Source organism: Camponotus floridanus, unplaced genomic scaffold (genome assembly GCF_003227725.1).
Source record: "Camponotus floridanus strain SB8 unplaced genomic scaffold, Cflo_v7.5 scaffold171, whole genome shotgun sequence".
Taxonomy (NCBI): domain Eukaryota; kingdom Metazoa; phylum Arthropoda; class Insecta; order Hymenoptera; family Formicidae; genus Camponotus; species Camponotus floridanus.
Window position 1 is genome coordinate 351776 of NW_020229294.1, and position 24575 is coordinate 376350.

Sequence of the window (24575 nt, forward strand, 5' to 3'; positions counted from 1 at the left end):
TCTAACACAGCGTAAGCGTATTATATATAGCATGTTATATATAACTAATTAAAAATAAGATAGAATAAAAAAGAAAACTTGCTACTATCTCTTCTATTTTCGTGTCCGGTTTTTCATAATGCACTGATGCCAACATAATATAAGGTTTATTGATTTTTTGTTATACATTAATTTTATTATTTTATGCACTTTTATAGAATTTTTACTTGTTTTAGTATTTACATTTTTATTTATTTATTTTTTTTTGACAATAGAAAATACAAAGAAATATTTAAAACTTGATTTAAAATCCCATAAAGAACATGAATCTTACAGATTTGAAAATATTTTAGAGATTTTAAAATTTTATACAATAAATTTAATAAAAATATTAATAAAGTAACATATTACATCTTATTACATGTCACAATAAAAAAATAATCATTTAATGATAATTATATTTTTCATAAAAGTTATTATTATTGATAGAATTTTATTTTTTTCAGGAAATATAAAAGAAATATCATTTTACTTTTTTTCAGGATATATTATAGAGATGTCAAAAATGTTTTATATTAATACTTTATGTCAAACCAAGTTTATTTATCACATACATTACATATTTTTTCTGAATCAATCAATTATATGTAATACTTTGCACAATCTTATTGCATATCATATTATCATAGTCTTATATATATCACAAAAAAAATCTTTTTTAAATTTTACAGTTTGTTTCGCAGAACAGTTAATTCATAGATCTGACAGAAAAAAATTATATTGTATTTAATATAATAAAAAATAAAATTTTAAAAAAGTAAATCTTATCCGGTATACATATTTTTTCTGGATCTATTAACTACAATATATTTTGCAATCTTATACAAATCTATTACAAGAAAAAAAATCTCTTCTATTATAAACTTCTTTGCAATTTCACAAATACTGCAAAGAATTATTTTCTTAAAAAATAATTATTGCTCAAGATATTAATATAAAAAGAATAGAAATTTATAACTTGACATAAAATTTGTAAATAAATGTATTTAAATTCTATTATCTTTTTCTAATTGATAATTGTTTTTTAACTCAAAATTATAAGAACAATGATTTCCGTTATTCTCTAAAACTGGATTTGGATATAAAATTCAGTTTCCATAAATTCTTTTTGTTCAAACAACCGATTTCGTTACACAGATTGCCAACCACTGATATTCAAAGTTAAAGTGGATCATGTTAAATTAAAAATGCGTCATGCTGATAATACACTATAGAGCAAAACATTTAAAAAGGACTCCATAAGACACTTAAATCATGTGTAGAAGATCAAAAGTATAAAAGTTCTTGCTCAAGTGGCAGTTTTCGGGTTTATATATAGTAGCGAAATGGCAGTTTTCGGGTCCATATGTTGTAGCGAAATGGCAGCTTTCGGGTCCATATGTTGCAGCGAAATGGCAATTTTCGGATCGTTAATTTTCGACAAGAAAATACTAAAATTATTAATACTTCTTAAATGATGAGATTTGATCATTTAGAACGAACAATGATTTCCGTTATTCTCTAAAACTGGATTTGGATATAAAATTCAGTTTCAATAAATTCTTTTTCTTCAAACAACCGATTTCGTTACATAGATTGCCAACCACTGATATTCAAAGTTAAAGTGGATCATGTTAAATTAAAAATGCGTCATGCTGATAATACACTATAGAGCAAAACATTTAAAAAGGACTCCATAAGACACTTAAATCATGTGTAGAAGATCAAAAGTATAAAAGTTCTTGCTCAAGTGGCAGTTTTCGGGTTTATATATAGTAGCGAAATGGCAGTTTTCGGGTCCATATGTTGTAGCGAAATGGCAGCTTTCGGGTCCATATGTTGCAGCGAAATGGCAATTTTCGGATCGTTAATTTTCGACAAGAAAATACTAAAATTATTAATACTTCTTAAATGATGAGATTTGATCATTTAGGACGAACAATGATTTCCGTTATTCTCTAAAACTGGATTTGGATATAAAATTCAGTTTCCATAAATTCTTTTTGTTCAAACAACCGATTTCGTTACCCAGATTGCCAACCACTGATATTCAAAGTTAAAGTGGATCATGTTAAATTAAAAATGCGTCATGTTGATATACAGTATAGAGCAAAACATTTAAAGAAGACTCCATAAGACACGTAAATCATGTGTAGAAGATCGAAAGTATAAAAGTTCTTGCTCAAGTGGCAGTTTTCGGGTTTATATGTAGTAGCGGAATGGCAGTTTTCGGGTCCATATTTTGTAGCGAAATGGCAGCTTTCAGGTCCATATGTTCTAGCGAAATGGCAATTTTCGGATCGTTAATTTTCGATAGGAAAAGATTAAAATTATTAATGCTTCTTAAATGATGAGATTTGATCATTTAGGACGAATAATGATTTCCGTTATTTTCTAAAACTGGATTTGGATATAAAATTCAGTTTCAATAAATTCTTTTTCTCCAAACAACCGATTTCGTTACACAGATTGCCAAAAACTGATGTTCAAAGTTAAAGTCGTGGATCATGTCTAACTCATAGTGCGACATGTCGATAATTAAATTTAATGCAAAATATTTAAAAAGAACTCCATGAGATATTTAAATTATGTGTAGAAGATCGAAAGTATAAAAGTTCTTGCTCAAATGGCAGTTTTCGGGTCCATATGTAATGGCGAAATGGCAGTTTTCGGGTCCATATGTAGTATCGAAATAGCAGTTTTCAAATCTATACATATTTAGTAGCGAATTGGCAGTTTTCAGATCTATACACATTTAGTAGCAAATTGGCAGTATTCATGTCTACATATAATGGGATGCAGTTTTCAGGTCTGTATGTAGCAGCAAAATGGCAGTTTTTAGGTCTATTTATAGCAGTGGAATGGTAATTTTCAGATTATTTTGTTCAATATTGGAAAATGTTTAAAGTAAGATAAACCAAAACTGTAATTTTCCTTTAATCATTTATTTTTCTGTATTCAAACGGCAGTTGTTAAAGTCATCGAAATTTTGAGTAAAATGTTATATTAGGTATTATATTATAAGACCTGAAAACTACCCTAACGTACAATTTATTTTTAACAAAATGGTACATTATTGGTACCATTTCCCAGACTTGCAACTTTAATACGAAATTTTTACTTAATATTGCATTTTAGTAATTTATTACATTATCAATTAATGTAATTTGTTATATTCAATTGCAAAAAAACTCAATAAAATAAAATTATTTGCTTTTTTTATTGAAAAAATGGACGGTCTGAAAACTGCCTTTTCTCTAAAGAATAATTCGGTAAAATGGCAGATTTAAGGACTTATGAAAAAATCATATATAATTTATTAATTTTTTTATTTTACTATACAAAATTGATCAAAATCTACTAATTAGTATCAAATATATAGAATATAATCGTTAAATAAAAAGATACTTGCTGTTTTAATTAAAAATATAACTGACCTGATAACTGCCAATCCATACATATTTCAAAATATTTCGAAAAATATTGATTTATATCAACAAAAAAGTCTTCCAAACATAATTTACTTCATTATTATACACAAAAATCACGTTTTTAAAACACGTCTGAAACCTGCCTTTCTACATAAATATATATATATATATATATATACATATATATATATATATATATATACAGGGTGAGGCATCTAAAACAGGCCACCTGTAATAACTCCGTTGGTAAGCCGGAATACAAAAAAATTGTTCAGACAAAGTTGTATGGTTTCAAGGGGACATAAGATGGTGTCATTAGTTTAATCTTGAAGAGCCACCCGAAGGTCACGTGAAGATCAGCTCCAACTTTTTAAATGGGACACCTTATATGCTTTTGCATATTCTTGTAGCTCATCTCAAGAGCTTTCCAAAACACTATAATTAAGTTAGTTTTCATTAAGTACTTTCCAAGTTATGAGGCTTGAAATCATTTTTTAATTTTACATAAACCGTAAAAATTATCTTGTAAAATATCATTTTTCGATTATCTTACCTTGATACTTTTATGTAACAAAATAATGAGAGAAATCAATTGGTGTAAAGAAAACACATAGTTGTTTCTAAGAAAAAATATGGAATTTGCAATTAACAATTCCATATTTTTTGTTAAAAACAACTGTATGTTTTCTTTACACGCGAATTGATTCCTCTCATTATTTTGATACATAAAAGTATTAAGGTAAATAATCGAAAAATGAATATTTTATAAGATATTTTACGGTTTATGTAAAATTAAAAATGATTTCAAGCCTCATAACTTGGAAAGTACTCAATGAAAACTAACATAATTGTAGTGTTTTGGAAAGCTCTTGAGATGAGCTACAAGAATATGCAAAAGCATATAGGTGTCCCATTTAAAAAGTTGGAGCTGACCTTCACGTGACCTACGGCTGGGGCTCTTCAAGATTAAACTAATGACACCATCATATGTCCCCCTTGAAACATACAACTTTTGTCTGAACAATTTTTTTTGTATTCGGCTTACCAACGGAGTTATTCAGGTGGCCTGTTTTTAGATGCCTCACCCTGTATATTGTATATATATATGTATATATATACAAGGCAATATTATACATATCAATATCATTATATAATATATATATATATATATATTATATATATATATATGTAATATATGTATAATATTTCTAATATTAATTTGATAATTTTATACTTTATCTTACAGTATTGAAAGCATATATAAATCTAATTTCGCTTGAAATGTATAATAATAATTAAATAAAATTATTGGATACGGCTCATTAACTGATGGAACATATAAAATAGAAGTACACTTATAAATTTTACAACGTAGATAATATTCGATTTAAATATATACATAAGAAGAGAAAAGTGGAAAATTNTGGTTTTTAACCCCTCACGACCGAATAATATTTTTTTTCATTGACTGGTCGATATACTGCTCCCAGTGTAACCTGCAAATCATAAAACCAAAAATAATAGCTACGCATTAAAATAATATCGCGTAAAAATTTAATGCACGATACTAATTAATCGAAATTACAAAATCAAAATGCGTATAATATATCAAACGAACTCTCTCCTCTAAAATAATATTAACTAAAATCAAAATTACTAGTATCTGACTTAATATCGTCAAAGGACAAACCTAACCTATACAAGAAAATAATAAATGTTAAAAATATTTCACAATAATAAATTTAAGTGCCACTGAATAACTACAAGAAATAAATATATATTAATTCCCAACTAACAATGAATATTTAATAAATGATCCTATGAAACTTATAAAGACAAACTATAAGAATGTATAGACTAAAGCGTAAGATAATAAGAAAATACTTAACAATTGATAAAACTAATAAATTATATGAGACACCAATAATTCACTATGATTTAAAATTTGCAAATTGTGCTATAAATAATAATAATAATACTAATACAATAATAAATAATATATAGATAGTCATTCGCATAAAGCATTTTAATAAATAATTCGTTATGCATCAACATTTTAGATCTCAGATTGCTTGTCCTTCTTGTTAGATTCAACCTAACACCTGAAAACAAATAAAAATGAATATATTTTTAGACCATGAAATTAATAAAATATTAATGATAAAAAATTTCAGAAAAAATTTTGAATAATAAAATCTAGCGTCAATTCTACAAAATAATCCAAATAAATTATACATATATATATATATATATATATATGTATATATTAATATATATATCACTCTTATATAACCAATAATAAATGAATAATAAAACCTTAACAAATAAAACATTCACTTATAATAAGCTAATAACGAAATTTAACCAAATACCCATGGCCCATGACACGAATAATAATTTAAATCGATCTTACTTGAAAATCATATAAGGATACCTTATATGACAAAGTCACGTGATCCCCCCCTGAATGCCTGAAAAAGTAATATAAAATAATATTTGGTCATAAGAATAATAAATTCTAGCAGGAAACTGCCAATATTTTTATAAAAATTGCAAAGCAATTAAGTACAACAAAAATGGATAGCATCTATATGCTTAAGGCATATACACATGAGCCAATGGAAAGAAAGAAAAACCAACTAGCATAAATGAACCAAAATAACATAACAATTTAGATTAAAATAATTTAAAAACCAGAATAAGGCCAATGAACACCATCAAAAATCAACCATGAACATTTACAATCATGCTCTTCTATATATAAATGCATGTACCAAGCCTTATAAAACATTGACACTTCATAATAAAAAATTTTCATTTATAATAATCCCCCCTTTTTCAAGTACTTTAATAACAAAAATTCACAGTATCAAACCTTATAAATATATTATGTCAGAATTTACTTACCAGTAAGTTTTCATATGACGGAAATATATGGACACCCTATATTCGTGTTCCTACTCACCGGGTACCCCCCTGGCAAAAGTATCACCTGAATTAATAAAATAATAATATTAATAATATTAAGGATGGGACACCTATAGCTACTATGAATATAAAATATATATACACAATTGCAAAATGCACGAACATTTACATATGAGCACTCTTATATATATATATTATATATATATATATATATATATATATATATATTTATGTAGGGAGGCAGTTTTCGGGACGATTTCTGTCACGAATCGGTAGTTTTGAGGTCTTTTGGCACTTTTCAGGTCGGTCCTGAAAGCTATATATGTTGATCGGCAGTTTTGGGGACTGTCCTTAAAACTACCGTTAAGTCAGTTTTTTATATAAAGTCCTTAAAACCACCGTAACATACAAAATTTTTATATTATAAATGTAATAATTGTTATTATTTACAAGGTAAGCTTTATATAAGTTATATATATTTATGAACAGTTTAATTACAATACTAACTACTTAGAAAATCATATATAAAGTAAATATACAGTCTCTTAATACATAACATTGATCAAGTCCTTATAACTACCGTTACAATATATATAATATATAAATAAATGGTTAAGGTAAAATTACAATTTTGGTTTACATTTTTTCGAAGGAAAATGATTAAGAATGCTCCAAATTGGGATTAATATAGGACATGTAATTATTCCTATGTTAGAAATTAAATGATCTGAAAACTGCCATTCTGCTATTATATATAATTCTGAAAACTACCATTCCGCTATTATATATAGACCCGAAAATTGCCATTTGTGCAAGTTCAATACTATCGATCTTCTACACGTGATTTAATTAAATGCCACTGATTATGAGCTTATATTACATGTTTTGCTTTATATATGATTATTAATATGACGCACTATCAGTTTAATATTAGTGACAACTTTAGCTTTAAATATCAGTTTTTAGCAATCTGTAGAACGAAATCGGTTATTTAAATGAAGAAGAAGGATTTACTGAAGGATTTACTGAAGGAAACTGAATTTAAATTCAGAACTTGAGAATAACAAATCACTATTTGTCTAAAATGGTCAGATCTCTGTCAAAGTGATCATTTAAGAAATATTAATAATTTTGGTTTTTTCTTGTCGAAAACTAAACGATCTGAAAAGTGCCATTCCGTTACTATATAGACCTGAAAACTGCCATTCCGTTACTATATATAGACCTGAAAACTGCCATTCCGTTACTATATATAGACCTGGAAACTGCTATTTGTATGAAAAACTTTAATAATATTGAGATGGTGTAATATACATATAAAAGTAATAAATATTTTTAAAATTTAATTATGTATCTCCTTGGTGCATCAGTTTTTTACAGCAAATTCTATATTATACTGGAATGTTCATTTTTAAATAGAAAAATATAAACTAAGAGAGAGAAAAAAAACTATTTATATCTTTCTCTAACACAGCGTAAGCGTATTATATATAGCATGTTATATATAACTAATTAAAAATAAGATAGAATAAAGAAGAAAACTTGCTACTATCTCTTCTATTTTCGTGTCCGGTTTTTCACAATGCACTGATGCCAGCATAATATAAGGTTTATTGATTTTTTGTTATACATTAATTTTATTATTTTATGCACTTTTATAGAATTTACTTGTTTTAGTATTTATATTTTTATTTATTTATTTTTTTTGACAATAGAAAATACAAAGAAATATATAAAACTTGATTTAAAATCCCATGAAGGACATGAATCTTACAGATTTGAAAATATTTTAGAGATTTTAAAATTTTATACAATAAATTTAATAAAAATATTAATAAAGTAACATATTACATCTTATTACATGTCACAATAAAAAAATAATCATTTAATGATAATTATATTTTTCATAAAAGTTATTATTATTGATAGAATTTTATTTTTTCAGGAAATATAAAAGAAATATCATTTTACTTTTTTTCAGGATATATTACAGAGATGTTGTAAAAAATGTTTTATATTAATACTTTATGTCAAACCAAATTTATTTATCACATACATTACATATTTTTTCTGAATCAATCAATTATATGTAATACTTTGCACAGTCTTATTGCATATCATATTATCATAGTCTTATATATATCACAAAAAAATCTTTTTTAAATTTTACAGTTTGTTTCGCAGAACAGTAAATTCGTAGATCTGACAGAAAAAATTATATTGTATTTAATATAATAAAAAATAAAATTTTAAAAAAGTAAATCTTATCCGGTATAAATATTTTTTCTGGATCTATTAACTACAATATATTTTGCAATCTTATACAAATCTATTACAATAAAAAAAATCTCTTCTATTATAAAATTCTTTGCAATTTCACAAATACTGCAAAGAATTATTTTCTTAAAAAATAATTATAGCTCAAGATATTAATATAAAAAGAATAGAAACTTATAACTTGACATAAAATTTGTAAATAAATGTATTTAAATGCTATTATCTTTTTCTAATTGATAATTGTTTTTTAACTCAAAGTTATAAGAACAATGATTTCCGTTATTCTCTAAAACTGGATTTGGATATAAAATTCAGTTTCCATAAATTCTTTTTGTTCAAACAACCGATTTGTTACCCAGATTGCCAACCACTGATATTCAAAGTTAAAGTGGATCATGTTAAATTAAAAATGCGTCATCCTGATAATACACTATAGAGCAAAACATTTAAAAAGGACTCCATAAGACACTTAAATCATGTGTAGAAGATCGAAAGTATAAAAGTTCTTGCTCAAGTGGCAGTTTTCGGGTTTATATATAGTAGCGAAATGGCAGTTTTCGGGTCCATATGTTGTAGCGAAATGGCAGCTTCGGGTCCATATGTTGCAGCGAAATGGCAATTTTCGGATCGTTAATTTTCGATAAGAAAAGACTAAAATTATTAATGCTTCTTAAATGATGAGATTTGATCATTTAGGACGAACAATGATTTCCGTTATTCTCTAAAACTGGATTTGGATATAAAATTCAGTTTCCATAAATTCTTTTTGTTCAAACAACCGATTTCGTTACCCAGATTGCCAACCACTGATATTCAAAGTTAAAGTGGATCATGTTAAATTAAAAATGCGTCATGCTGATAATACACTATAGAGCAAAACATTTAAAAAGGACTCCAAAGACACTTAAATCATGTGTAGAAGATCGAAAGTATAAAAGTTCTTGCTCAAGTGGCAGTTTTCGGGTTTATATATAGTAGCGAAATGGCAGTTTTCGGGTCCATATGTTGTAGCAAATGGCAGCTTTCGGGTCATATGTTGCAGCGAAATGGCAATTTTCGGATCGCTAATTTTCGACAAGAAAAGACTAAAATTATTAATGCTTCTTAAATGATGAGATTTGATCATTTAGGACGAACAATGATTTCCGTTATTCTCTAAAACTGGATTTGGATATAAAATTCAGTTTCCATAAATTCTTTTTGTTCAAACAACCGATTTCGTTACCCAGATTGCCAACCACTGATATTCAAAGTTAAAGTGGATCATGTTAAATTAAAAATGCGTCATGCTGATAATACACTATAGAGCAAAACATTTAAAAAGGACTCCATAAGACACTTAAATCATGTGTAGAAGATCGAAAGTATAAAAATTCTTGCTCAAGTGGCAGTTTTCGGGTTTATATATAGTAGCGAAATGGCAGTTTTCGGGTCCATATGTTGTAGCGAATGGCAGTTTCGGGTCCATATGTTGCAGCGAAATGGCAATTTTCGGATCGTTAATTTTCGACAAGAAAAGACTAAAATTATTAATGCTTCTTAAATGATGAGATTTGATCATTTAGGACGAACAATGATTTCCGTTATTCTCTAAAACTGGATTTGGATATAAAATTCAGTTTCCATAAATTCTTTTTGTTCAAACAACCGATTTCGTTACCCAGATTGCCAACCACTGATATTCAAAGTTAAAGTGGATCATGTTAAATTAAAAATGCGTCATGCTGATAATACACTATAGAGCAAAACATTTAAAAAGGACTCCATAAGACACTTAAATCATGTGTAGAAGATCGAAAGTATAAAAGTTCTTGCTCAAGTGGCAGTTTTCGGGTTTATATATAGTAGCGAAATGGCAGTTTTCGGGTCCATATGTTGTAGCGAAATGGCAGCTTTCGGGTCCATATGTTGCAGCGAAATGGCAATTTTCGGATCGTTAATTTTCGACAAGAAAAGACTAAAATTATTAATGCTTCTTAAATGATGAGATTTGATCATTTAGGACGAACAATGATTTCCGTTATTCTCTAAAACTGGATTTGGATATAAAATTCAGTTTCCATAAATTCTTTTTTTCAAACAACCGATTTCGTTACACAGATTGCCAACCACTGATATTCAAAGTTAAAGTGGATCATGTTAAATTAAAAATGCTTCATGCTGATAATACACTATAGAGCAAAACATTTAAAAAGGACTCCATAAGACACTTAAATCATGTGTAGAAGATCGAAAGTATAAAAGTTCTTGCTCAAGTGGCAGTTTTCGGGTTTATATATAGTAGCGAAATGGCAGTTTTCGGGTCCATATGTTGTAGCAAAATGGCAGCTTTCGGGTCCATATGTTGCAGCGAAATGGCAATTTTCGGATCGTTAATTTTCGACAAGAAAAGACTAAAATTATTAATGCTTCTTAAATGATGAGATTTGATCATTTAGGACGAACAATGATTTCCGTTATTCTCTAAAACTGGATTTGGATATAAAATTCAGTTTCCATAAATTCTTTTTTTCAAACAACCGATTTCGTTACCCAGATTGCCAACCACTGATATTCAAAGTTAAAGTGGATCATGTTAAATTAAAAATGCGTCATGCTGATAATACACTATAGAGCAAAACATTTAAAAAGGACTCCATAAGACACTTAAATCATGTGTAGAAAATCGAAAGTATAAAAGTTCTTGCTCAAGTGGCAGTTTTCGGGTTTATATATAGTAGCAAATGGCAGTTTTCGGGTCCATATGTTGTAGCAAATGGCAGCTTTCGGGTCCATATGTTGCAGCGAAATGGCAATTTTCGGATCGTTAATTTTCGACAAGAAAAGACTAAAATTATTAATGCTTCTTAAATGATGAGATTTGATCATTTAGGACGAACAATGATTTCCGTTATTCTCTAAAACTGAATTTGGATATAAAATTCAGTTTCCATAAATTCTTTTTATTCAAACAACCGATTTCGTTACACAGATTGCCAACCACTGATATTCATAGTTAAAGTGGATCATGTTAAATTAAAAATGCGTCATGCTGATAATACACTATAGAGCAAAACATTTAAAAAGGACTCCATAAGACACTTAAATCATGTGTAGAAGATCGAAAGTATAAAAGTTCTTGCTCAAGTGGCAGTTTTCGGGTTTATATATAGTAGCGAAATGCAGTTTTCGGGTCCATATGTTGTAGAAATGGCAGCTTTCGGGTCCATATGTTGCAGCGAAATGGCAATTTTCGGATCGTTAATTTTCGACAAGAAAAGACTAAAATTATTAATGCTTCTTAAATGATGAGATTTGATCATTTAGGACGAACAATGATTTCCGTTTTCTCTAAAACTGGATTTGGATATAAAATTCAGTTTCCATAAATTCTTTTTGTTCAAACAACCGATTTCGTTACACAGATTGCCAACCACTGATATTCAAAGTTAAAGTGGATCATGTTAAATTAAAAATGCTCATGCTGATAATACACTATAGAGCAAAACATTTAAAAAGGACTCCATAAGACAATTAAATCATGTGTAGAAGATCGAAAGTATAAAAATTCTTGCTCAAGTGGCAGTTTTCGGGTTTATACATAGTAGCGAAATGGCAGTTTTCGGGTCCATATGTTGTAGCGAAATGGCAGCTTTCGGGTCCATATGTTGCAGCGAAATGGCAATTTTCGGATCGTTAATTTTCGACAAGAAAAGACTAAAATTATTAATGCTTCTTAAATGATGAGATTTGATCATATAGGACGAACAATGATTTCCGTTATTCTCTAAAACTGGATTTAGATATAAAATTCAGTTTCCATAAATTCTTTTTATTCAAACAACCGATTTCGTTACCCACATTGCCAACCACTGATATTCAAAGTTAAAGTGGATCATGTTAAATTAAAAATGCGTCATGCTGATAATACACTATAGAGCAAAACATTTAAAAAGGACTCCATAAGACACTTAAATCATGTGTGGAAGATCGAAAGTATAAAAATTCTTGCTCAAGTGGCAGTTTTCGGGTTTATATATAGTAGCGAAATGACAGTTTTCGGGTCCATATGTTGTAGCGAAATGGCAGCTTTCGGGACCATATGTTGCAGCGAAATGGCAATTTTCGGATCGTTAATTTTCGACAAGAAAAGACTAAAATTATTAATACTTCTTAAATGATGAGATTTGATCATATAGGACGAACAATGATTTCCGTTATTCTCTAAAACTGGATTTAGATATAAAATTCAGTTTCCATAAATTCTTTTTGTTCAAACAACCGATTTCGTTACACAGATTGCCAACCACTGATATTCAAAGTTAAAGTGGATCATGTTAAATTAAAAATGGTCATGCTGATAATACACTATAGAGCAAAACATTTAAAAAGGACTCCAAAAGACACTTAAATCATGTGTAGAGGATCGAAAGTATAAAAGTTCTTGCTCAAGTGGCAGTTTTCGGGTTTATATATAGTAGCGAAATGGCAGTTTTCGGGTCCATATGTTGTAGCGAAATGGCAGCTTTCGGGTCCATATGTTGCAGCGAAATGGCAATTTTCGGATCGTTAATTTTCGACAAGAAAAGACTAAAATTATTAATGCTTCTTAAATGATGAGATTTGATCATTTAGGACGAACAATGATTTCCGTTATTCTCTAAAACTGGATTTGGATATAAAATTCAGTTTCCATAAATTCTTTTTGTTCAAACAACCGATTTCGTTACCCAGATTGCCAACCACTGATATTCAAAGTTAAAGTGGATCATGTTAAATTAAAAATGCGTCATGCTGATATACAGTATAGACCAAAACATTTAAAGAAGACTCCATAAGACACTTAAATCATGTGTAGAAGATCGAAAGTATAAAAGTTCTTGCTCAAGTGGCAGTTTTCGGGTTTATATATAGTAGCGAAATGGCAGTTTTCGGGTCCATATATTGTAGCGAAATGGCAGCTTTCGGGTCCATATGTTGCAGCGAAATGGCAATTTTCGGATCGTTAATTTTCGACAAGAAAAGACTAAAATTATTAATGCTTCTTAAATGATGAGATTTGATCATTTAGGACGAACAATGATTTCCGTTATTCTCTAAAACTGGATTTGGATATAAAATTCAGTTTCCATAAATTCTTTTTTTCAAACAACCGATTTCGTTACACAGATTGCCAACCACTGATATTCAAAGTTAAAGTGGATCATGTTAAATTAAAAATGCGTCATGCTGATAATACACTATAGAGCAAAACATTTAAAAAGGACTCCATAAGACACTTAAATCATATGTAGAAGATCGAAAGTATAAAAGTTCTTGCTCAAGTGGCAGTTTTCGGGTTTATATATAGTAGCGAAATGGCAGTTTTCGGGTCCATATGTTGTAGCAAAATGGCAGCTTTCGGGTCCATATGTTGCAGCGAAATTGCAATTTTCGGATCGTTAATTTTCGACAAAAAAAGACTAAAATTATTAATGCTTCTTAAATGATGAGATTTGATCATTTAGGACGAACAATGATTTCCGTTGTTCTCTAAAACTGGATTTGGATATAAAATTCAGTTTCCATAAATTCTTTTTATTCAAACAACCGATTTCGTTACACAGATTGCCAACCACTGATATTCAAAGTTAAAGTGGATCATGTTAAATCAAAAATGCTTCATGCTGATAATACACTATAGAGCAAAACATTTAAAAAGGACTCCATAAGACACTTAAATCATATGTAGAAGATCGAAAGTATAAAAGTTCTTGCTCAAGTGGCAGTTTTCGGGTTTATATATAGTAGCGAAATAGCAGTTTTCGGGTCCATATGTTGTAGTAAAATGGCAGCTTTCGGGTCCATATGTTGCAGCGAAATGGCAATTTTCGGATCGTTAATTTTCGACAAGAAAAGACTAAAATTATTAATGCTTCTTAAATGATGAGATTTGATCATTTAGGACGAACAATGATTTCCGTTGTTCTCTAAAACTGGATTTGGATATAAAATTCAGTTTCCATAAATTCTTTTTATTCAAACAACCGATTTCGTTATACAGATTGCCAACCACTGATATTCAAAGTTAAAGTGGATCATGTTAAATTAAAAATGCTTCATGCTGATAATACACTATAGAGCAAAACATTTAAAAAGGACTCCATAAGACACTTAAATCATGTGTAGAAGATCGAAAGTATAAAAATTCTTGCTCAAGTGGCAGTTTTCGGGTTTATACATAGTAGCGAAATGGCAGTTTTCGGGTCCATATGTTGTAGCGAAATGGCAGCTTTCGGGTCCATATGTTGCAGCGAAATGGCAATTTTCGGATCGTTAATTTTCGACAAGAAAAGACTAAAATTATTAATGCTTCTTAAATGATGAGATTTGATCATATAGGACGAACAATGATTTCCGTTATTCTCTAAAACTGGATTTAGATATAAAATTCAGTTTCCATAAATTCTTTTTATTCAAACAACCGATTTCGTTACCCACATTGCCAACCACTGATATTCAAAGTTAAAGTGGATCATGTTAAATTAAAAATGCTTCATGCTGATAATACACTATAGAGCAAAACATTTAAAAAGGACTCCATAAGACACTTAAATCATGTGTGGAAGATCGAAAGTATAAAAGTTCTTGCTCAAGTGGCAGTTTTCGGGTTTATACATAGTAGCGAAATGGCAGTTTTCGGGTCCATATGTTGTAGCGAAATGGCAGCTTTCGGGACCATATGTTGCAGCGAAATGGCAATTTTCAGATCGCTAATTTTCGACAAGAAAAGACTAAAATTATTAATACTTCTTAAATGATGAGATTTGATCCTTTAGGACGAACAATGATTTCCGTTATTTTCTATAACTGGATTTGGATATAAAATTCAGTTTCAATAAATTCCTTTTCTTCAAACAACCGATTTCGTTACACAGATTGCCAAAAACTGATGTTCAAAGTTAAAGTCGTGGATCATGTCAAACTCATAGTGCGACATGTCGATAATTAAATTTAATGCAAAATATTTAAAAAGAACTCCATGAGATATTTAAATTATGTGTAGAAGATCGAAAGTATAAAAGTTCTTGCTCAAATGGCAGTTTTCGGGTCCATATGTAATGGCGAAATGGCAGTTTTTGGGTCCATATGTAGTAGCGAAATGACAGTTTTCGGGTCCATATGTAGTATCGAAATAGCAGTTTTCAAATCTATACATATTTAGTAGCGAATTGGCAGTTTTCAGATCTATATACATTTAGTAGCAAATTGGCAGTATTTATGTCTACATATAATGGAATGCAGTTTTCAGGTCTGTATGTAGCAGCAAAATGGCAGTTTTTAGGTCTATTTATAGCAGTGGAATGGCAATTTTCAGATTATTTTGTTCAATATTGGAAAATGTTTAAAGTAAGATAAACCAAAACTGTAATTTTCCTTTAATCATTTATTTTTCTGTATTCAAACGGCAGTTGTTAAATTCATCGAAATTTTGAGTAAAATGTTATATTAGGTATTATATTATAAGACCTGAAAACTACCCTAACGTACAATTTATTTTTAACAAAATGGTACATTTCAGAACTTGCACTTTTATACGAAATTTTTACTTAATATTGCATTTTAGTAATTTATTACATTATCAATTAATGTAATTTGTTATATTCAATTGCAAAAAACTCAAATAAAATAAATTATTTGCTTTTTTTATTGAAAAAATGAACGGTCTGAAAACTGCCTTTTCTCTAAAGAATAATTCGGTAAAATGGCAGATTTAAGGACTTATGAAAAAATCATATATAATTTATTAATTTTTTTATTTTACTATACAAAATTGATCAAAATCTACTAATTGGTATCAAATATATAGAATATAATCGTTAAATAAAAAGATACTTGCTGTTTTAATTAAAAATATAACTGACCTGATAACTGCCAATCCATACATATTTCAAAATATTTCGAAAAATATTGATTTATATCAACAAAAAAGTCTTCCAAACATAATTTACTTCATCATTATACACAAAAATCACGTTTTTAAAACACGTCCTGAAACCTGCCTTTCTACATAAATATATATATATATATATATATATATATATATATATATATATACACATACGTGCATATGAACATATGCAAAATTTAATAATGTAAGACTAAAATCTTCCAAGAAATGAATAAGGCCCAGCTGCATAACGTGTGAAATGACACTCAAAACATAGAATCAAAACTCAAAACTTTACTAAATAAAAATAAAAAATTTTATAATAATGAATATAATAGCAGCAAGCTCTACCATGCATAATATACATATATCATTAAGTCAAGAAAAATAAAACGTGAAAACACGAGAAGAATAGAGAAATAATATGTGTACTTACGAATAATATCGTACGAAGAATATTATGCGTATAACTCTACGAGTCGAACAAACGTGCAAGGCCAAGTCCAGCACGTCGCGTTATCTCCATTGGAATTTTTAAACATCCTCGCCCGACCTAAAGGCAGAGGGAAGATCTAAATTCACGCTCGCATGAGTGCAAACCAAATTAATACATCGACTTCTCTTTTATAATTAAGCATTAACAAAGCATTTTCTATTAATATTACACTATTATCCAGTACCATATACCTCTATATACATATGTATGCATACTATATGTAACATGTGAACTGACTACATGTACGCATATATACATATATATTTTATAACAAAATCCAATAAAATAAAAGTAGAAACGTAATAAACAATCGTCAGGACGAAAAATTAACATGTATTAATATATAAAAATATACACCTTTATATATATATATACATACTATATATAATCTATAAATTGAATAAATTTGCATATACGCATATATACCTTATAACAAAACTCAATAAAATAAAGGTATAAATACAATAAATACGCGTCGCGATAAAAATTAACAAATATATATTAACTTGTCCAACAATATCCCCATATATATGCATACTATATGTAACATATAAATTGAATAAATTTGCATATACGCATATATACTTTATAACGAAGCTCAATAAAATAAAGGTATAAATACAGTAAATGAGTGTCGCGATAGAAATTTACCCATATATATATTAACTTGTCCAAGAATATCCCCATACATATATGCATACTATATGCATATATTTTTGTAACAAATTTAGCAATAAAACGAAAGTAAAGACATGATAGACTGCCGCCGCGACAAATTAACATATATTAGCACGCAAGAAAATATATATATATATATATTACGAATGTTAACAAATAATTAATATTAATAAACCCATGATCTTATACAATAATTATTAATCTTATACAATGATTATTAAATACGATTCAGTAAAAATTTGCCAAAACCAATTTTCATAAGCAATATGCGAATACATATACATATATATATATACATATGCTAATATAAAAGTCGCCCAAACGAAAATCTTCAAAGAATAAAATATTGTCAAAATCAAAAGACCTCTTGAATAAAAGATCACGGTAGAGCGTGCAATGAATTCTTCGAGCACATCCGTCGTGATCATTCTTACAAGTAAAACGAGCCGCTTTTTCATACGTTGTTCCGAGAATTGTAAGAATAAAATTTCTTTTAGCGACATAATAATTATTAAGCGAAGCGATAATTAATTTCCTTTGTAAAATTTATTGTAATAATAATGGCTTAACGCATTAGAATTTATTAAAATATTATTCATAGACTTGAGCAATCACTAAAAGTAGACTTTGAAAATTTTAAAATATGTACATATAAAACCACAAAAAAATTCTAATTGTTGAAGCCTTTATTAAATAAATAAAAAAATATCTTGTAAATGATAAATCTCAATAATTAGTAAACCTGGGAATATTACGTGTAATATGCCAGTTTAAGCCACGTAAACGAATTTTAAAAGGTAATTCGTTTAAAAAATATTACTGTTACTAACGTGTCTTATAAAGAGAAAGAATGTGGTGAGCATTCTTCGAAGGACACCCAGCATATCTATTTTTAGAAAAAGAGATAAGCCATCTTCGCATCCGTTGCGTTAGAACTTGCAAAGAAAAACCTCTTATAGCAATCCAAATGCTAAACCTCTCTTTACTAATTATTACTAATTATTAAGTTACTAATTATTAATTAATTATTAATTATTAATTTTAACTATATATGCACCATTGTAAAAATCATTGTAATAATAATGGTTTAATACATCAGAATTTACCAAAATATCACTTAAAATTTAAACAACTGCTATAAATCAAACTCAAATTTTCTAATAGCATAAACAAGATATTGTAAAAAAAATTCTGATTGTTAAAAATCATTATTAAAAATTATTCTAAAATTATTTAGTAAATCTAAGACTCAAGACTTGCAATCCCTACCACAAAACTCTCACCCACCACATCGCAAACTCATAGCAGGAAGGGATAGCTCCAGCAGCCGACCCACCAATCACCGAAGAGGCCCACCTCTTCTCCCTACCATTAATCATCGAACCAGAGGAAGGGACTTAAGGCACCTCGGGCGTCAAGTCTCGCTCCTCTACACCATTCAATCGTCAAGTCTCCGCCCCTCTACGCTATAAAAACTCCAACTCTCGGTCCTCTCGGCTCTTAGCTCTTAGATCTCCAGCTCTCGAAGAAGAAAAACCTAGAAGCCTACCGGACACCTTAGCATATTCGAAAAATAACTTAGTCGCGATTTTGATTTTTTTCTTTCGAGACTTAGTCTCAATTTCTATTAAGAGAGCTGTATCGACACCAACACTTTAATAAAGTGCTATCATCCAGCAACCTCTGAGTCTTTGGCCATTCTCTGCGCTGCCTTGCCACTTCTTCAGGTTCTCACCGAGGTCGAGCAATCTAGGGAAGGAGCAGCGGTGCCTTTATTCATCCACGAATCCCGTCATCCGGTAAGGAAATAATAAAATAATAATCATTCTTAATCAACCTTGATAATAACTTTGTATATTAGTTCGATTTATTCTAGATAAATCGACAATTTTCCCAGAATCTTACTTGCCCGTATACAGACTTTAAATTTTCTTTGAGTTGAATAATTTAAATTTCAACCGGTCCTCTGAGAACGCTCAAAGCGTATCCTAGAGTGTAGCGTCGTTCGAGTCAGTCACTCGATGTGCATTGGGTAGCAAATTCTACTCCTCTGCCGCTTTCACGGAGAGCTTCTCTTTAAGAATTTCTCCGTGGATCCTGTGCCACTGTGACGTGACGTCTTGCACATCGATACTAGACTCAGAATTTAAGACTCGCTCCTAGAGGATCTGTCGAAATAATAGAATTTATGCACTGGCTTACAAGTTAATTATCAAAACATTTTATGAATTTTATACTTATCTGAAGTAAGCCAGCCGCTCTTACTCGTACCCTTGTCTGTATCCTTGAATCTCCAGACCTCTCGGTGCAGCCACATGCTCCTGGAAATTCAAAATATGCTAAATAAATTATCATTCGTTGTATGACAATTTTCCTTGAATCTTACCTGTCCGTATACAGACTCTAAATTTTTTTCTTTTGAGTTGAATAATTTAAATTTCAACCGATCCTCTGAGAACGCTCTAAGCGTATCCTAGAGTGTAGCGTCGTTCGAGTTAGTCACTCGATGTGCATTGGGTAGCAAATTCTACTCCTCTGCCGCTTTCACGGAGAGCTTCTCTGGAAGAATTTCTCCGTGGATCCTGTGCCGCTGTGACGTGACGTCTTGCACATCGATACTAGACTCAGAATCTAAGACTCGCTCCTAGAGGACCAGAATCTAAGACTCGCTCCTAGAAGACCTCGAAATAATAAAATTTATGCACTGACTTACAAGCTAACTACCAAAACATTTCATGAATTTTATACTTATCCTAAGTAAGCCAGCCGCTCTTATTCGTATCCTTGTCTGTATCCCTGAATCTCCAGTCCTCTCGGTGCAGCCGCATGCTCCTGGAAATTCAAAATACATCAAATAAATTGTTATTTGTTGTACCCTAATGACTTGTATCTCGCTGAACATTTCGGTCATTATATGTGCAAAGTAGAGATATACTATCATTACCAACATTCGTTTATCTCACAGTAATCCATTAATCCGCAATATTGATCCTAATTCCATGAATCACTTTGTGGTAATTACATTTACTTCATATAACCATTCATTTTAACAGGTGTCTTTCTACGCATCATCGTAAGTAAACCCCCTCTTAGTGTTAAATTAATCGTATTAAACATACTAAATGGTCATATTCCCTCGGTAGATGGTTAACCCCCGCCGAAATTCTCCCGTCAGACGTGACATTCCCCTCCGCGCCGCGGGTATACGCCGCCGTCGAGCCTCACGGTCTATACCTAGGCTCCCTATAGCTCGTCAATTGTTTGCCGACGAGAACAATTTAGTGAGCAGAGTAACTAGGTACTCAGCAGTACATAGTTTCGCTGCCCCCCGCGCATACCCTTATCGTCCTCCCCGAAATCCTCCAGCGTTATTCACGAGGAACAACTGCCCAGAGCCAGGACGGCATCGCCCAACTACTCTCCCATCCAGGATTCATCCAATCCTAGTTACTCGCCAGTCCGGACACAGGAAGATCTGCCCCCCATACCGGAGGAACAAGCACACGTAGAACGAAGAACAGAACCGGAGGTTGGTCCATCCAACCAGGGCCAAATTCAAGATCATCCTGAACCAAATTTCTACCCGGATAGAGAGCCAGAGGACCTGGTCTTACCAAGCAACGTCCAACCCCTCGCAGGATTAACAGATGAAGATTTTATCGAAATTTACGAATACTTGCAGCGGGATAATTTCTTCAATAATCACTGAAAGAACCAATATTGCGATGTTATAACAAATAAAAGCCACATTTAAATATCCCTTTTGAAATATACCTATACCTATTATAATAAAAATTTGTAAAGCCTTAAGGAGGTTGTTCGCGAGGAAGTCCGGCAGTGAATCGTGGATAGTGGATTCGTGTAGTGAAAGAGTAACTTTGAACTTTCAATAAAAATAACAGAAGTTTAATGTAGTCAGTGCACAGTAAAAGAAAAGGTGAAAGAATTACAAGTGTCCAGTGCGCGGTAATTTGTAATGAAACGAGCGGTGCGGTGAAGCGGTGCGATTATCGTGCGCGATATCGCGTGCGGTGAAGCGAGCGAGCGGTTTAGCGAAGTCCAAAGAGATAGCGGTCGTCGTGCGTTTAGGTTCGAGAATTTTGTCGTCGTGCGTTTAGGTTCGAGAATTTTCCGAAAATCGAAAGCGGTGATCCGTGAGAAAAGAGCGGTCGTGTAATGTTTTAGCGGTGCGTCGAAATAGAAATAGGTGAGCGAAAAGGCGTAAAGTGCGAGACTTGGTCGGGCCCGCGCGCTGGGCCCGTTATATACTGGGGCGGATTTTGGGCTCCGTTGCGACGTGGCCCAATTAATTTTAAAGTGTGGCGGTGACCCCACGGCGCCGCACATGATTGGCCGCCGATGAGGTCAGAATTAATATTCTTCACTGTTGACATGCGCGCAACTCTTTGGATCAGCTGATTGGCCATCACGGGCGCGCATGCCCGTTCGCCTCGTGGATTCCGGCGGCAGTTGACAATGTTGTTATCGAGCGTTTTTTTATACGCGGCGCAAACAGAGATTGCTCGAACGGTCGGGTTTTTGTTAAAGAATAGAGGTCTCGAGAAGATTCTCGACCGCCGTTGACTTTCCAAAATCCTCGAAATTATGAGGTGGGAAATGCGGCTTTAATTATGCGGTTTCCGTGACTTTATGCATTTTGAACATCCCGCCCGCCTCGTCAGTGCGTGACGAAATTCCTGGGTGGGCGCGGGTACGGACAGATGTCGCACTGATACTATCGGCGAGCCATTGATCGCGATCAATCAATGGAATGTGTGACGTCACGCGAGAGCACGTGTTGTGCAGTCGGATAGAATCCTCCGTAATATGAAGTGGTGCGGTAATGAAGAATATACAGTGAATGCGGTGAGCTGATTGCAAGGGGTTTTAGCGGATGATCTCGCGAGTGCAGTGATGCTTGAGTGACAGCGGGTGATGAACGATTCAAGTGAGGTGAAGTGTCGGTGAGAAAAGAATGAAGAGTGGTAGCGCGGTTCGCGTGTGATTATCGCATGTGAGAAAGCGGTGATTACGCGCGGTACTCTTATCGGTGATGTCGCGGTAAGTACCAGTGATTATAATGAATAGAAAAAAAAGGAGGATGAAAAAAAAAATGCGATCTTTCACGCTCACGAGACCGGGGTTGTTGGTGCTGTGGTGTTGGCTCCGGGCAGGAGGACGATTTTGGCAAGCGGCCGGAGGAGTTCCGAGGACGCGGTGCGCACTGTCACCACTCGTGTCACGCCGTCACCCCCAGGGTGCAGCTGGACGATCCGGGCGAGTGGCCATCTGGTCGGCGGTGTGACGTCCGACCGCAGTAGGCACAGGTCGCCTACGGAGGGGCTGACGGTGTCCTTCAGCCACTTTGGCCGGGAAGCCAGTGAGTTAATGAATTCTCGAGACCATCTCTCCCAAAAGTGGTCGCGCATCCGTTGGAGGAGTTTCCAGCGGGCCAAGAGGTTTGGATTGCAGTCTGACAGCGAGGGCTCGGGCACGGCCAGCAGCGGGGCCCCGATCAAAAGGTGACCGGGAGTGAGTGCCGTGATGTCGTCGTGGTCGTCGGACAAGGCTTGAAGAGGACGGGAGTTGAGACACGCCTCCACTTGCGCGAGGAAGGTAGACATTTCCTCGAAGGTGAGGGTCGTGTCTCCGAGGACTCTCCGCAGATGGTGTTTGGTTGATTTCACCGCTGCCTCCCAAAGCCCGCCGAAGTGAGGTGCCGCCGGCGGATTGAACTTCCACTGTATCCCGTCGGATGCGGCACTGTGAGCGATGCGCCGGCCGTCGGATGACGACGCCTGGAACAAAAGGCGCAGCTCCCGATTGGCGCCGACAAAATTTGTGCCGCAATCCGAATAGACTTCCTCGCAGAGGCCCCGACGGGAAGTGAATCGCCGGAACGCAGCGAGAAAGGCTTCGGTGGAGTAGTCTGACGCGACCTCCAGGTGCACGGCCTTGGTAGCGAGACAGACGAAAACGGCGATAAACCCCTTGTGCGCCTTGTGACCTCTCCCCTTTGCGGTTCGTATCAAGATCGGTCCGGCGTAATCGATCCCGGTGCGCAGAAACGGGCGTGCTGGAGTGACTCGTGCCGTCGGGAGATTGCCCATTATAGGCTGCGGTGCTGCAGCCTTCCATCTCGCGCACGTCACACACCGGTGGATTATGCCCTTGACGAGGGAGCGGCCTCGAGGAATCCAGAAGCGTAGGCGGAGCAGTCCAAGAGTGAGCTGGACCCCGCCGTGGAGCGTTCGCCGGTGGTGTGCCCGGACGAGGAGCTGAGTCAACCATGACTCTGGAGGCATGATGATCGGATGGCGCTCATCAGGTGAGAGCACAGCGTGCTTCAGCCGGCCCCCGACTCGAATAATGCCATGATTGTCGAGGAAGGGGGTCAGTTTCGACAGTTGACCCTTGACTGACGCGTTGCCCCTTTTCAGAGCGGCGATCTCCTTGGGGAAGTGATGTGCCTGCACCAGGCGGATCCAACGGAGCAGGGCTGCCTCTAGCTCGTCAGGCGCGAGGGGGAGGTGCTCCCTGGAGCTCGGTGGGTTGCCTCGCCATCGGCAACACCACGCAGTAACTCTTAGGAGGCGATGGAGGTCGGAGAACCTGAGAAGCATCTCAGGTTCGGTCTTCTCCTGGGTCGTCAGGTTGGAGACGACGGCTCTCGTCTCCGGCACGTCGACCTCGTGCTCGGCGTGGTCGCTCTGTGGCCAGAGCAATGGGTCCTTGGGGAGCCATGACGGTCCTGTCCACCAGAGGGAGTGGCTGATCAGGTCCCGGGGCTCTACTCCCCGAGACGCGCAGTCGGCGGGGTTGTCTCGTCCCGGGATGT

At 33.3% G+C, this 24575-nt stretch overlaps 2 protein-coding genes across 2 annotated transcripts in view; both read right to left on the reverse strand.

Moving 5' to 3' along the window:
• LOC112637507 overlaps positions 1 to 20054 on the reverse strand; it is a 34946-nt gene extending 14892 nt beyond the window's left edge. Inside the window, exon 1 of the mRNA XM_025407382.1 lies at positions 20003 to 20054. Coding sequence (XP_025263167.1) covers positions 20003 to 20054 — 52 coding nt within the window. The remainder of the gene's footprint in view (positions 1 to 20002) is intronic.
• A 2812-nt stretch (positions 20055 to 22866) lies between these two features.
• Positions 22867 to 24360, reverse strand: LOC105258043. Its single transcript, XM_011269097.3, has one exon. The coding sequence runs from the start codon at positions 24358 to 24360 to the stop codon at positions 22867 to 22869; it is 1494 nt and encodes a 497-aa protein (XP_011267399.3).
• Between the last annotated feature and the right edge of the window lie 215 nt (positions 24361 to 24575).